The sequence below is a fragment of the Biomphalaria glabrata genome, chromosome 3 (assembly GCF_947242115.1).
Source record: "Biomphalaria glabrata chromosome 3, xgBioGlab47.1, whole genome shotgun sequence".
NCBI lineage: Eukaryota > Metazoa > Mollusca > Gastropoda > Planorbidae > Biomphalaria > Biomphalaria glabrata.
Window position 1 is genome coordinate 3,329,007 of NC_074713.1, and position 17,238 is coordinate 3,346,244.

General features: G+C 34.8%; 1 protein-coding gene across 7 annotated transcripts in view; it reads right to left on the minus strand.

Moving 5' to 3' along the window:
• Positions 1-17,238, minus strand: part of LOC106069939 (muscle-specific protein 300 kDa-like) — a 224,566-nt gene that overhangs the window by 188,101 nt on the left and 19,227 nt on the right. For 6 of the 7 annotated variants that reach the window (XM_056022934.1, XM_056022937.1, XM_056022935.1 and 3 more), the window contains exons 2-5: positions 9,497-9,558; positions 8,581-8,676; positions 380-463; positions 5-97 (exon numbers count right to left, since the gene is read on the minus strand). In XM_056022934.1, coding sequence (XP_055878909.1) covers positions 5-97; positions 380-463; positions 8,581-8,676; positions 9,497-9,558 — 335 coding nt within the window. Of the gene's footprint in view, positions 1-4; positions 98-379; positions 464-8,580; positions 8,677-9,496; positions 9,559-16,645; positions 17,150-17,238 lie in introns of those variants that run through there. The other variant, XM_056022932.1, reaches the window with a different exon arrangement.

Below are 17,238 nucleotides of genomic sequence, written 5' to 3' on the forward strand. Positions count from 1 at the left end.
TAACCTGGAAATATAGAATAATGGTCCAGACCAAACCCAGCACAATGGAAGGCTTGCCATCTGCTATTGTGTTAGCATTAATATTGACCAGTTTTATCTGTTTTAGGAATGGAAATATATACATAGAAACATTTTTAAAACTTAGAAATGATATTTCTGAAATGTAGGCTACATCTGTTTTTAACACCTCAATCTAGCCCTATGGAAAGCAGCTATAAATTTAGATTAAAGTAAGGAAATTTTAAAATGATCTATTAAAAATATTTGGGTTTATCAATTCTTAACTTCTTTATTTCAAACAAATAAAAGGTTTTGTTTTTTTGTTTTTTTCATTTTGGTTCTAAAAAATTAATTTTAACAACATAAAAAAAATACATACCTTTTTCTTTTCCAGAAAATTAAGAGCAGTGGAAATGTTGGCCAGGTGGTGAGGTCTGCGTAGTCTTGGACCTTTTTCCATAGGCTGCAGAGAGCAATGAAAATGTATTTTAAGATGTAACATTTTGTACAAAAGAATTATAACAAATTTTAACAGAAGAGAAAGTAAAATCCTTTATGTTAAATTTAAATGTTTTTGTAATTAGTTTCTAACAAAACCTAAAGATATCATAAATGTGTCAGCTGTAGACAAATAAAGTAGACGCCTATCTAAAAGCCAGACTTGGTAGAATCAGGTGTGGGTCAAATTTTAATTTTTGTCATTGGAAGGACAGATATTTTTTGAATTCATGGTTGGAGATTCATCAGATGCCTGATGACAACATGTGATGTCATAAGGGATGGGTGAAAAGACAGATGTTGCCTTAACTGAAATGACGTAATATACCTAGATTTACTTCCTTGTCTACTTTAGTTTCCAGATCAATGGCATTAATTACTAACTTCAGTACTGCTTGTATTTCTGCTATTAATAAAAAAAAAAATATTGATGTTTAACTAGTAGCCCTCAGCAACAAGCTTAATTTTTTTTATGACACTTTAGGTTTTTATATCTAAATTTAATTTATATGTAAATGTGAGACTGAATATCAACTAAATGTACATGATTACCCAAGAGATTAGAGCAGAGGAGGGAGGGTAAGGGATGTAAATACCATCAAATTTAAAAACAGCCCTCAAAACAACCCATTACAGTTTGAAAGTCAATAAAACATTCACTGAATCAATCTAGATGTCCTATAATGATTTGAGAAATTTGTACACATTCATTTAACTATCTTAAGATTGTGTCAAAGCTTCAAGAGGACTGTTGGTAATGTTTCACAAGACTAGGTATACACAATAAAAAGCCTATACAAAAAGCTAGAAATCAATCAATATATCTGACAGTCTCAGAATGTCAATAAGTTAATGATCACTTCTATTGAGCGGGTAGAAAACTTCAAGTATGTCTTTATATTATTGTCCTGTTTGTCTCAGAATGAATAACAGTCACCTGCCTGAACAGTAGCAAGCAGACCTTGTATTTTCTTGAGTTAATAATGCACATTTGATTTGGATTGTTGATCAAAACAAACTCAGAACAATAGTCTACATACAGTTCTAGATTATCAGGGACATTAAGTTTTTGATGTTCCTTGAGAGAGCTGTGTAATGTGAAGATATGGCAGGTCCTGTGACAAGTTTTTGGCATTTAAGCTAGTTCAATAGCTTGTAAAGTAACAATAAATTGACATAGCTGTTCAAACATAGCATAAAGTTTACAAACAGAGCGGAGCAAATGCTGCAAAGGTATAAAATGATTCTGGACCAAGGAAATGGGAAACACCAAAGTGGAAAAAGAGAAAAATAAACAAACAAGAAAGTCTGTGTAAAAGGGAGACAAAATAAAGTTGGACAAAAACTTTGCAACTGTGGAGAGACAGGTAGCACCCTTTCTATGTGATGCGACTGTAAAATGAAACATAGAAGCTAAAATGTCCTAACCAAAATACAACCATGATTAAAATGAATAGAATTACAATGAGATTATTAAAATAGTATTTGTTTTAGTGGGAAGCGTGGTCTAGAGGCTGAGTACGCATGAACTTGGCTTGGCTACCTTGAAGGGGGCTCGAGGTTCGACACCCGACTCGAGCAGAGTTGTGTTTACTGAGCACCTAAAGGCAGCATGGAAAACATTCTACCAGACACCTCAACCCCCAAACTGGTCCACAAATGAGATGGAACTATAGCGCTCTGAGTATGCTATAAGCATGAAAGTGGCGCTATATAAAAGCTATAGCTATTATTATAGTACATGTATTGAACTTATTCATTAAAAATATGGGGATGAATTACATCTTATTCCCCAAACTTCCTGTTCTGTCAGAGAGATGTAAAATTGAATAATATATCCAGTTTGTCCATAGTTGCAAGCTACACAAAACTAAGAAAATTAAACTGCTAGAAAAAAAAAATGTTTTTTTTTTTTTTTTTTGTTATAATGCATTGTTCTATTCATGATGAAAATCTCTTATATTGATTGATGAAAAGTGTCAACTGTTACCCAGATCATAAAAAGCAAAGACTCTTTCATTCAACAATAGTTTTTTTAAATGTGAATTTATACAACACTGACACAGTAAGCCTATGCCTTATTCTATGTTGTATGTATGCCATTGTTAAATCATAGGCCTAACATATCTGAAAACTTTATAACTTAGGATATTACTTAAAATGAACAGAAAAATATTTTTTTAATGTATATTTTTTAAATAAATTCTCAGCTATAAAAAGTCTCTTTACCATTAAAAATGAATGATAATTCTTTATATATTACCTCTTCAACAATTAATAATGCAAGACTGCAAGATATATGTTCATATATTTAATATTCTATACACTTTTTTTTGGAAAATGGAAGAGGGGGAGGTATACTTTTAATGTCAATTTGAATGTCTAGAAGCTAAACTAATGTTACATAAAGCAATCACATGTAGATATCTATGCATTAACAATCTGCAAGTTACACCCTTCAAGTGGTCAACTCATCAACTACTTTTGTATGCCTATTAATCTCAAAACTCATAAACTAAATATAGTTTTATAACAGACACAATGGCACACATGCAGCTTTAACAGTTGGGAGATTAAAGATCAGTGACCTAAATATCAGAATACACCCTCTCACACCTTAATTATCGGCAATGTAAATATCTGAGTATCAATGTGTGTCAACTGTCAAAAGTGTTAAAACAGGTTATAAATAATGTCTCTTTTATTGAACATGCAGGTGTTGTTAGCAATAAAACAAGCAGAAGAAAACAAGATTACTTTGTAAAAACAAAGTTTATCTAAGAGAAAGAACCACTAATTTCTGCTATTCATCTCAAGTTTCCAGAATTTAGCTCCTTTTTTTTCTATACAACAAAAATATTTAATAATTACTAATTCATTAATTAATTTGTTTTTTTTACAGTTTTGTGTATTGGCATCAACTATGAATAATTGTGCAAAATTTCAACCTGAACCTGAGAATTGGATGTGGAAGAAAAATGTGTCAAAAGGTAATCAGGGCAATAAATTCACATAAACATCCCCATCTCTCATGATTTTAAACAAAATAATTAATTACCAATAATTAATTCATAATTTTTTTAATTGATTCATGTTTGTCAGGTGCAAAGTTTCAAATTGATCCGGGAATGGAAAATGAAAGAATTAACATGTTCAAAAATTTTACCAGACAGAGTTGATAGATAATTGTAAAGAAATGGGTAATATATTTAAAAATGAGAGGCTTCTGCTTGGAAGGCAACTAGCTGGAATCCAATCTAGATATCACATGGTAAATTACTGTTTTCTTATCACCACATTTACAACCATTGGAGTAGTGCAACTATAGTCATTTAATATACTATAATATAGACCTAGATCTGGTAGAGCAGAAAGGATTACACTTAACTTTAAGATCTATAGCCTAGGTCTAGATTTATGTGAAGTATGTGTAATTTAACAATTTAATGCTATCGGAGGTCGGATGGTCCAGAAAGTGAACTTACAACACATGTTAAAAAAGGCCCCAAACCCAGCGGTTTACAATTGTGTAATCTAGTTCTATCTATGGATCTAGTATCAAAATACTTTTAACTCAGATCAAGGTCATTGTATTGTTGTTTGTTTTTTCAAGTTTTTTTTTGGGGGGGTGGGGGGAGAGGGGGAAGAGGAAAGCTGCAGGGGTAGTAGACTACTGTAGTTGTAGTAATAGTATACTAGATCTACTAATGATCTAGTCTAGTCATGGATAAACCAGACATTGATCGAAATCTATCAGTATCATATGGAATCTAGATCTAGAATTTAGTATAGACCTGGTATAGTCTGTTGTCAAGAATCTACTCGCCGGCTAAAATAATCTAGAGCAGTGTAAAGTGTTTCCCAAACTGTTAGACTACCTTTAACGAACACTTCGCACATTCTAAGTCAAGTATTTAACGGAAAATTTTGCTTATTTTTTTATTTTTTTTTGAGAGAGAGATTAATTCACTTGGTGGCCTACTATAATATGGTCTAGTTAATTATTCCAGTAGTTCGAGGAACATCTATTCATCATAATTCATGTCTCGCGGAACACATTACAGTGTTAGACTGTTACATTACAGTTTTAGGGAAACACTGATCTAGAGACTAGAGTGATAAGATAGATCTAGATTGTAGTAGATCTATCTATAAATAAATAATCACATTAATTGTCTACTACTAGTCTAGATCTAGGCCCTAGTCTCTAGAGATTAGATCTAGATCTATACTAACAGTCTATCTCTATCTGAAATGGGAATTCCGATAGACCAAATCATATCTATTTGTTTATTATTGTTGAGGTTTAAATCTAAATTATAAACCGCCAGGAACTTGAAGGCCTATAATAATTTAATGAGCCCTAGCAGACGAGTTTCACGCGATAGGTCATGTTGCCAGTTTGGCGGGTACTTTTCTGCTTATGATTGCCACTGCTGGGGATCTCCGTATTGATTTAACGATTTCCGTTTATGGCAAGCACATAAATTAGCTTTCGCAGAGAACACATAAAAATCTGATCACCACTCAGGACTAGAATCCTGATCATGCCCTGATGCTATTAGGATAAGAGGCCCCAACGGGTTATTTATTTATATAAGACTTAGACTGCTTTATTGATCCTTATGGAAATTTGTTGTGATTACAAAGGCTCTTTTTTCACAAATAGACAACACAACAGAAACAGACACAACATGAAGAGTTCATTTAGCAACTACACACAGGCATCTTGGTCCTTTTCATGTTTACTGATCACACGATTGGCGTTGATATAGATATATATTTATTCTTTTTATTCAGTACTGAAGAGATTACAATGCCAAAAACACATAAGGCACTAACGTAAGTTTACGGTTTACACAACAGTTTACGTTAAAATTGTTCATAAACAATAGAGCCATGTTTAAAAGCAGGCCTAATACAAATTTCTGGCTACCTCTTTTTCCAATCTCTATCTACATTACGCCTAGTTCACCCCAATCTCGCAGTGAAAAATCTAAAGCCTAATCACAAAATAGGTAATGTCAATAATTCTGTTTTTAAGTCAAAATGGCCTACTTAACTGTTGTTCATTGTTTTGTTTTTTTAGCACTCATCTCTCCCTACCTTCCTAATTTTTTTTTATTGTAACTGTTTTTCTTATGTCCCATTCTCTCCGTAGTTACATTTGTAGATGCTTCGTTCTAGTACTGGTTTTTACACTGATCTTCATAACCGAAACTTAGCATAACTTGATTTAAGAAGAGTTCCAGAGACTCGAGTTGTAGTTCTCTTTCACTTAGGTCTATTTAGTAGATCTATATCTGCTTTCATTACGTTAGTAAGTGCATGTTTGATCTGATGGCTTTAATTATTTTTGGATTACAATTCCTACGATTATTTGGCAAACTCTTCATGGGTGGAGGGTGAAAACTGGAAGTTGGACAAGTAATACGAAAGCGGCTCCAACAGTTTTCCTAGAAATGTGATAGTTTATGAGTAATAGTAATGACAGCAATATCTATGAGAACAAGGCACACAAATACTAGATCTAGATAATTGGCCACACGGGGGAAAACTCTGGTTTGACCTTTATATTTTTTTTAAATGTAGACACCTGATATTAAATTCGGCTTACGTTTTTTTTTTAAACAGAGCTACAGAGGAATTACTGCACTCAATTCAAATGACTCAGTATTTTGTAATATGTTACTTTGGACATCTTGCGCACTGTCTTATGTAGGCATTAAAGTTAAAGTCCACATTCCCTTGTAAAATCGCTAACTGCACTTCTTGCAATAATTATCATTAGATAATACATGTATTAGAAAAAATAAAGAAATGAGAAATGAAAGATCTTTATCAGATTCATAAAGAAGAATTGATTTTTTTAATATATATATTTTTTTTTTTTTTGATTTAAAGACACTGTAATTGCTTCCCTTCGTTTATGTTATACATTAATTAATGACATCGATTCTGCCTTCAACAAATATTCTAATATTCTTGCGGATATAGTTCGGCTTATCTCACCCTTCCATCAACTGTGATAACTCGTAGCCTACCCTATGAATGTTTCAATATTCACTATAAACTACTTGAGCCCATAACATATGAATACAAAGAATAAAAATGGAACCATAACAAAAACATCTGAATGATCTGAACATGAAGGGAAAAAATGGGCCTTCAACTGAAAAGAAACGCTTGGCTAAACTCAGAATTCGCTTGGCTTTTTTTTTTTCTTTGTATGAGGACCTTTTGTTAGGATCCCTGTTATAGACATGTCGTGTCCAGTAGAACAATGCTTTGCTCCTTCAAGGGAAGAATCAAGCAAACAAACAGAAACACGCGACGGCCAGGAAACTTCTCATGCGTGTCTAGTGCCAAGATCGCCGAGCCAGCAATAGTATACTAAAAATTTGATGACCTCATGAAATTTTGCAAGTAACATTTTGTTGTTTAATTTATAGATCTAGATAACAGTTGTATAAAAAGTCATTGTTCAAATGTGTAGGATATGACTTCAGGGACAAACAGCCATCACACAAGAAATTTAGTGAAATAAAGAGAAGGCAATACGATGAGAAATTTGAAGGTTTGTGAAAATAAACGACAAACACACACACACACAAAAGGCCGGCCTAACAATTGCGGGCCCTATTCGAAAAGGATTTCGCGGGGCCCAGTCTGGGTAGGCATAAGGATAATAAGTGAAAATTATTTTTTTTAATTAAAAAAATCGTCTTTACATTTGATTCCTTCTTTACTAAGTCAAAAATCACGATCCAATTAATTTGACGAGCCTTGCGTGTAGCGAAGTCATTCGATATATCATTAAAATTCTGTTTCCTTCATAGATCATGCTCAATTGCAAGAATTACCAAATTGTTCAACCTATCTTCGATAATTGTTGACCTCAGTTAATTTTGAGGCGCGAGAAGTTTCTTTCAGCAGAGGCCACAGTTATGTTTTGTTTCAATCGCGCGTAGGATTGGAGTTTTCCAAATTGAATGACACGCTAAAGTGACAATTTTGTCTATATTTAAGGAGATTTTTATGAGTTTTCAGGAGATTGTAAATATTTAAGGAGATTTCCAGGACTTTTTCGTATATTTTGCAATTTCATGAGAATTGCAGGAGCTCCTGGAAAATCACTAGGCCGCAGGAACCCTGTTACAAGTTATCATAGTTTCATTTAATAATTTACACCTAGAATTAGCGCGAGGCCTATGAGAGTGCGGTGCCCACTGCGGTCGCATAAGTTGCAGTGGCCTAAGGCCTAAGGCCGGACCTGGTTAGTAATAATCATAGGTCTATTTGTAATGGACCTCATTCACCAATCGTAAACAAACAACAATTAGCCGCGTGGTGCTCAATCTCTTCTATATAATTTACGATCTCATGGTGGTTGTCACGTGACAGTTTTTTTCCGTTGTTTTATCAATAAGATCACGTGACTAAATGTTGTTTGTTTACGATTGGTGAATGAGGTCCATTGTTATTTGTAAATTAGAATTATTGGTATAATATTATTGTAAGTTTTTGAAACCAGCTTTAGCCATGGGAAGCAAGCGCAAGGTTTGTAATGCACAGAAGTCATCTCTCTGATCTTTCTCCATCTAAGGAGAGTGTACACGTGACTGCAATAACACATATATATACTAACCATGCATTTGTTCTATTTATAGAGTTAAGGATGTAGATAATAACAATATTTGTTAGTGGCATTATGGGAGATGTGCACTTTAAGAAACTATAGCTGAAAACAACATTCTTTACTACTGATTTTTTTTTTTTATTGATAAGTACTGGTGCTTTTGTAGGAAATGCATAGGCTACCATTTAGGATTTTTTTTTATATCACTATCTTTTAAGCAATCCAGATGTAGACTAAATTGAATTCAGAAATAAAAGTAGAACATATTTTTTAAAATCATATATTTGTTGATTATTTGAAGGAGCCAGGGTTTATAACAAAGTACCACTTCTCAGTTTGTATGAGAATCCCATAATTTTGCTAGGTAGATGACATCAAAGAATCCCACAACAACATTCTCTTGACGTTACAAAAAAAAAAAACATTCATATATTTTGGCTTACCAACTTTTCTCCGGATAAAACTTCCAGAAGTGACAGCAGTACAACTCCATCTTTGACCTCTTCAAACAAATTCTCCACTTTGATAGGGGGCACTCTCTGTTGAAGCACCAAAAATAATGCTTTCAATAAGGACTTCTTAGTTTCACTATGTAAACTTAAATCCAATTCTTGTCAACTTTGTCATTATTTACGCAAGACCACAAAAAACTTCATACATTGTATAAATATTAATATTTTCTAAAACTATCTGTACGTAAGACTTCTGAGACTGAAGACTATATGTCTATACTGAAGACACTTTGTAATTAATTTTTTTTTACAATGAAATGGCTTTTGTAATAGACAAAACATAACAAAACGGAATATTCTCATCCATGTATATATTTGAACCAAAATTTTTTTTTAAATGTTTTTTTTTTACCTTGTTACATTATAAGTCAATCTAACATAAATTAAAATTCATTTCATGCATTCCCGTTTAACTTTTGATTTCAGCATTGCCTTTAATATTTATGTCTATGATCATATTATTATTTTTTATTTTTTTTGCGTTAAAAAAAAATAAAAAAAATTTCGCATTTTTAGCGACAATGCCCTCTGTCACTTATGTCCTAATGTTAGCAACACTGGTCAAGAAGTGTCCGCTTATAGCGTGCTCGTAATATAGCCTAAATACAGCACCGGATTTACTAAATCCATGGCACTACCTCCACAAACTTAAACTTTTTTGGAAAAGAAGGAAATTGATATTACATTTTTGAAGTCCTCTTCTTTCTTTCTTTTTATTAAAGCTTTCGATAAAGTGTAATGGCCTCCCAAAAATCCTGCCCCCAGGGCCTCCACTTACTGAGCCGAAAGGCGCGTAAAGATCTAAGCCTAGCAAAGCTATTGGTCTATTCTTCCTATTTGTGCTCACCTTACAAAGATACGTGTTCATCCAATTGGTAAATGTCTTTTTCTGCACTCTCTCTTGTTCATCTATAGACAAAACACAAACAAAAGTTGTATAATTAGCCTGGTTTCTCTTTAACCAATCAACAAAGATCTTGTGGAGGCACGTGTATTTTTTTCTTATCTTATAAATTACAGATATTACTTATAAAAAAATAAGATCATTAATCAATGTTACGCATTTCAATGAGTTGATCTAGTCTAGTTAATCAACTGAAATATAGTCTAGATGTAACCAAATAAATACAAATAAATTTTAATAATTACTAGATTTAAATGAAAACAAAATTAGATGATCTCACTTGTTCAAAATGTTAAAATTGTCATGTTTTTTTTTTATTTCAAATTTTAAAAACTTTTTTTAGTGTAATATTTCAATTTCAAATTACTTTCAAAAAACAAATTGGAAAGCTCTTTCTTAAAGCTATCAAAAGAAGAATTATATAGACTCATAGCCTACATCTACTTTGTTTTGCTGCTGTTGTTTTTTTGTTTTGTTTTTTATTCTATGTGCATTTCCTCTCATTTTCGTGAAAATGATCTTGTGGGGAAGCCCCCCACCAAATAAAAAAAAAACGGGCATAACGAATGCTTGGCACCACCACACACACGCTGACCATAGACACTTTAAACCCTTTAGTACCATGCTACATGTGAACCGGAAACTGAAGTATTTCTAGTGGCTATACAGAACAGATGTTGACCAACATAGGTGTACTGCTCAACTTTCTTCTTTGACTGTTCGGACGACGGAATTTTTATACAAGATTTGCTCACGCAGGGACTTTTGGGGATTGGGGGGGGGGGGGGTAAGTAAAGCCTGACTACAATTCACTATTCTTTCATCATAACAAAAAAATAAAGTAATTATTTACTTATACACCATAAAATGTGTTAGTCAATACACATAGAACAAAACAAAATATAGAGCAGTAAGATTTATAACAAACGCCAATTAGTAAAATCACTAAACTTAGAGACACTTCATGACAGAAGAATAAAAAGTAAAGTAACAATAGTACATAAAAAACTGAACCATAATTTTAAAAAAAGAAAAAAAAAAACCTAATAAAATACTCAGAAAGATAAAAAGATAAGAGGCACATTTTTTTTATTTCCATACGCTAGAACAAAGTTGTACAAGTGCTCCTTCTTCCCTAGTGTCATTAGAGTATGGAATGGGTTGCCTGAATCAGCCTGGAAAACCAACGACTTGGCAGAGTTTAAGTCATTGATTAACATCCATGACTAGATTGACATATAAAATGAAATTCCTTTTTGAAGTAACGTCTGTAATATATAAGATGAGATAGAAGACAATATTTGATGTCATAAGATAGGTTAGGTCAACGTATAGTCAATGGTATAAGACAAGTTTACGTTGCTGTGGTAGGCCTATCGCAGATGTCAGTAGTCTACGTTGTTGAGTATAGTCCATAAAACTTCTTCAAGTTGCTGTTTTAAGATTTGAATGCCATTCGCCCACTTCATAATGTTCACTTCATAATTATTGCCCCTGGCTCCGTAGTGAAGACCGAAAGAACGATAGCATGGTTGTATTGTATCAAATAGAATCTGAGGGCGTCTATAGGGCGTCTATCTCTTTCCCTGGCGCCGAAACCGTATCACTGGGTTACTCTAAGCCAACTATTTTTAGTACTGGATATTAGAATATCAGATTAATGAAATGAGACTCTTCAAAGCATTTGATTGATAAGTAGAAGAATGGATAAGAGTTACGGTGGGAAGTTGAGCTTAAAAATCCATCTTTTCATCTAACCATTCACTTGTGTTTAATGAAATTGTAATGTGCTCATTCACTTTTTAGTTAAAATTTCTAGATATGTCAAGAATGCATTGTTATAACCGGTCCTATGTTGCATCATTCACAACCAATCGTCACCATAGAAACACACACACATACAATGGTACACACATGCATGTAGCGTCGTCTCTATTGTGAATTAGATGAAAGAACTGGCAAGGACGTCGCCTTGTTTTATAACAATAGCTGTGTCAGGAACAAAACTGCCTAAAACGTGTTCCCTGAACATGTCAACAACTTGACGTGCTCCTGTGTGGTCCAGGTGTGGGATTGCATTGCTGTGAGGAATTTAATTGTGTCGTTCCATTGCTGTGAGGGAGTTGAGTGTGTGATTTCATAGCTGTGAGGGAGTTGAGTGTGTGATTTGAGTGTTGTGAGGGAGTTGAGTGTGTGATTTCATAGCTGTGAAGGATTTAATTTTGTGGTTGAATTACTATGAGGGATTTAATTTTGTGGTTGAATTACTATGAGGGATTTAAGTGTGTGGTTGTATTGCTGTAGGGGATTTAAGTGTGTGATGGCTTGATGTAGGTGTTATTAGTGTGTGATCGAATGCTTTGTGTGGTCTAAGTGTGTATCGTATTATTTAATTAAATTTTATTAAATCTCATGAATTAGCAATGCAATTAAAATTCCATTCTTAACGTGTCACAACTTGTCAACATCCAGGATAAAATGGTTTCTCAAGACACTGGCTGGCTTCATGTTAGCAGACGTTTCACGTACTTTCGGTTGGCCAGATTTTTTTTCAAATCATTCTTAACCAAGAAAATTCGAAGCATGAGTAGAAATGTTGATCTCCCCTTAATGCTAGAGCAGTGTTTCCCAAACTTTTTCTTGAACGGAACACTTCGCATATATTGAGCGTTCGAACCCTAACCCTTCTAGTTAACTATTCCAGTAGTCCGTGGAACACCCATTCAGGACTCGCGGAACACAGTATGGGAAACAATGTTTTAAAGAACTAACAAGTGAAATTACGATACATATAGGAATAAGTAGAACAACTGACGTGATGAGAATTTTTTGCTTTAATAAATGGCTCAACCAGGCTGATCTAGATGTGGGCTGTATTCTGAGTTACGAGTGACTTGAAGTACAAGGAGTGGCTTATTTCCTAAATCGGAATCTGAGATATTTTCACCAAAATACGAAATATTCATTATAATTAAACATGCATTTATCTTTCCTTAGATAATGTATTTCACAACAAGCTGAAGCCCATGAAAAAAAGGCACTTCGCCATTGGTAAACAACGACTAGCTAGAATACATAAAACCCACGTGACCCAAGCTAATGATATTTTTTTCCCATTTATATAGGCCTACTGTTGTGTCTTCAACATTGTCAGTCATGAATTTTCACGGACACACTGTCGTATTTAATGTCTGTTTATCTTAACTGATGTGCATAACATGTAGACAGCAATCAGGTTATATATAGGGCCTACATTTGATAACAGTAATCAAGTTAATAGGCATTACATAACATGATGAAAGACAGCCATTAAGCCATAACCTGATGTAAGATAGCTATCAACTTACACATAACATGATGGCCGACACAACATGATGAAAGCTAGCAATCTAGTTGTGCATAACATAAGCACGTATGACAGTTATTACCTATTTGTGACGAGCCAAAGTTTATTGTTTGTTTTCAATGGCTTTCCTAGTCGTAACAAAATCATCTAGTTTTATTCATTCTTCCTTAAAACAGGCATACTCAGCTGCTGAAGAATGTGTGTCAAAGTCGGTGATAATCATATTGACAGTTACCGATGAAAATGAAATTTAAATGGGCAAATGATGTAAATGTCATCTGTTTCTATGGCTGGCCGTAATTGTGGATGTCTAGTGCATATACAAAAGTGCACTGTCCCTAACTAATGTCACAGAATAAATGATTTTGTTTTGAATTTTCATATTAGTTTTGACAATTTGCATATAAATATATGAGTATTCAGATTTGAAAATAAAAAAAATACGATAAAAATGCTGAAAAGGAAATTCCTGCTGGACTAAAGTAAAAACAAAGGATGGCTGGGCCACGAGGCCTTCATCAGCTACAAACAAACAATAAAAGCAAAATAGGCTTTTAGTTAACTTTCTCTTCCAATGTTTTTGTTGGTTGTCGAGGCAGATGAACTTCCCTCATCGCTGAAGTAAAGAGCGGGAAATCGAGAGGAGGCAGAATCCATTATTTAAAAAAAAAATATATGAAAGAAAACTTAAGAAGTGTTTACAATTAACTTTATATAAATATCTAAACATTTCGCGTGTATGCCTAACTATGTACAATTAATATGTTATGCCTTATTATTATTATTATTATTATGTTATGCTTAGAAATGTTATATAGACTCAGAGATCATTATGGCATATTTATTATCAGAATCACGATCCAAATGTGTCAGTAAAATTCTATCTCCGTGGTCTGAGCTATTAAGAACATGTTAGTGTAAGCTTTTTAATTGATGTCAAAGTCAATTTTATTGAAGGGAAAAGTTGTTTCACTGATGTAATCATTACTGTTGAAAAAGAAAAAAATTCCTGAGAGTATAAACGAAAGCTGTGGTATTACTAGCTAGATCTATGTTTCGTTTCATTCTAGTAAACACTTAAGAAATACTCAAACACGCTCTAAATCTTGGTTCAATTCAGTGGCAAATACAATAAGTACATTTTATGGATTTTCTAAGGAGTTTCTCGTCTCGCATCACTAATTGTAAACAAGTTTTCGTCGGTACTATTTCAGTAGATAGAGACATCGCGGTCAACACTAGAAGGCGCTAACATCGCACATTTTAAACTTGAAGCAGAAGTCTGGAGGCAAGAAAGTTCAATACAGACGACGGAAGTTCAGAATGTATCAAATTACTACAACATAGCCTAAAGCACACACACACACACACACGAGACACATGGACACTGTTGAGCAGTCAAAGTTATCGAGAAATTGAATATAGATCAATGATCATTTACACGGTTCATTGTAATATACCTGCCGCAGCTCATCAATTATAAATTCATCGTCACAAATATAGGAGCATAAGTGAGTAGCCAGACCAAGATCAGTTATCACAAAGAACCAAAATCCGAAATTGGTCCTAGTGAATGGTTCATAGTGGGAAGCGTTGTCGAGAGTGCGCTTGAACTTGGCTTGGCTTGGCTACCTAGGAGAGGGCTCGAGGTTCGACACCCGACTCGGGCAGAGTTGTGTTTACCAGAGTTGTGTTTGTGAAAACCAACTCCTAGATACCCCCCCTCCCTCCCCCCACCCCAACTGGTCCACAAATGAGCGCTCTGAGCATTCTATAAGCATGAAAGTAGCGCTATATAAAAAAGCTATAAAGCTATAGTCTAAATAGCTGAACAGTGTCCAGCTTAGTCCTGATGGAATTTTTTTTTTCTGGAAAAAAAAAGGGGGGGGGGGCGGCATTTTTTATTTCGCACGCAGGCTGCCATAACCCTCGCGGCGGCCCTACACACACACACACGTTTCCCCGTCTGCTATGACAAGGAAGATTCTGTCACTATGCTAAGTATTTCTTTTGTTTCATTTACTGTACACCAATACCAAGTCTTACTTTTTTTATTTTGTTTCTGAAATGAAAACCTTAAATCGTTTAATCAATAAGCGTCTTAAGCCCATGCAAGTTGTGACCCGCTGAATACGTTAGTCTTCAACGTAATCCTCATAAGCCACAGACTAATCCAATGTTAGTTTTTATAATCCAAACAATACAACCAGACATCAATCACGCAATTTCTTTTAAATAACCCGGAACTCCCTCTACCCCAAAATACAGAATGTAGATTTAAACATTTAAACGGTAAATCAGCGGCATATATTATTTTAATAATATACAATATTAAAAAGGTGTGTAAATATAATGGGGGAAAAATATTTTTTGGCCTACAGATTTTTATAAACATTTGCAACAGTACCGCGTGATCTAGTTTAGTCGTGCTCATTGGACAACTTTGAGCACGCGGGAAAACATACCAGTCTGCAACTCTCTACTAGTCCAGTCGTTGTTCTTATGAGTGCACTGAGAGTTTTCCCATGGCACGTGGTCCGCGTGAGAAAGAAAAAGTTTCTTAGCAGAAATAGGAATTAAAGAGTCTAGACTACATGTAATGTAGGCCCACGCAAGGTCGTTTTCTGAACTCTCGTCTGCTGTTTAAGCGGCATACCAAGTTACAACATTGCGTCATTATTTTTTCTCTGTAATTTCTGCTGCTTCAGTCAGACGATTGAAATATGCGTTAGCACTTTTTCAGTACTAGTCATGTTCTAGTACTACTTAGTAACAAGTTTTAATGCAGGCCATCTCTTCAGCCGACCCCCTCCTTTACACACACACTCGTTCATAGTTGTTATAATTTATGGAAAATGCAGTCTAAATGTTTCTGTTGCTAGTGAGATTTATTCTTAAAGAATCTGTTCCTAAAATGAGAATGTCGTCGATGTTGGACAATCTAGAAGAAAAGAAAGCTTTTTGTTTCAGTAAGGCGTGGCTGAGTGGTTAAGTGCTTTGTTTCTGAACCTTGGTGGAAACTAGGATTTTAAATTTCTGAATTTTTAGGGCGTCCCTGAGTCCACCCAATTCTAATGGGTACCTGACCTTAGTTTAGGAAAGCAAAGGCGGTTGGTCGTTGTGCTAGCCACATGACACACTGCTTAATATCATCTGCCCTATAGATCACAATGTCTGAAAGGGAAACTAATTTTTCCAGCATTGTCTTAAACAAGGTGAACAAATTAAGGTCAGTCAGTGATAAATTTTAAAAGATGTCAAAGGCTAGAGATCTAGTATAACCTATAAGTCTAAGACTTTGTAGTGTCAAGTTTCACTGTATAACAGGGTTCTTTCCATTGTTGTCATTGCATACAGTATCGCTCCAAGTTTTTATTCAAAGGAAAGACTTTTGATTCCATTGCATTCAAGTACAAAAAAAATGACCGAAGTACAAGAGTATCGATCTCCATTACACGTCCCAAGAACAGAAGGAAACATAAGTATCGATTCTTATAAAACGAACTAGAAGACTTAAACTGATCAGCTTTCAGGCCATGATTAAACCAATAAGGAAGAACAGATAAGGGGAAACTATTCCTATTACGCCAGTGTCATTTATGGTATAAAGCAGATGTCGTTTCGTACTAAGAAGCCTTAAAACAATAATGTAACTTGCAAACAGTTTTTATATAAAACTTACATTAAGAACAAACGATTGTTAAATATGATGTCCTGTATGACAGTAAGATCTTAATTGTTGTTACCTTTTAGATAAAACACCTTGTCGATGAAGGCTTTCTCCTGTGGGGCCGAACCCCCAAGCTGCGTGTAACGCCCCTCCATAGACTGGTCCTAGCGAGTATCTCAAGTCCGGAGCATATTTGTCTCGGCGGACCTTTCAGTGACCTCTAAGATCGAGATGACATCAGAAGACCGATGGACAAACACAGCATTAAAAACACTTTCCTCACTCTGGCGATGTGATGCGCTTCCACGATAATACCTACTTTCACTTCGCGCTGTGTTAACATTACCGCCAGGAAATAATGAGAGGCTAGCTGTCTGAACGAGAACAAAGGGGCAACGACAGGGGCAGGTAATCACCTCACCATTCCAGAAAATAATCACAAACGTCTACAGCGCGGTGGCAGTGCCAGCACACTATAACCACCATAAATGGAATCACACACACACACACAAATCCTTGAGTTGGAAACACTAGAGCGACAATAAGCACTACGACAGATCTACCCAACACTCGCCGCCCTGAGACTAACACTTTGTTGCGAACTGGGGCAACAGAGCACCGGGAGGGGAGAGCGAGTCGTAGGTGACAGGGGGGAGCAGACGGAAACTC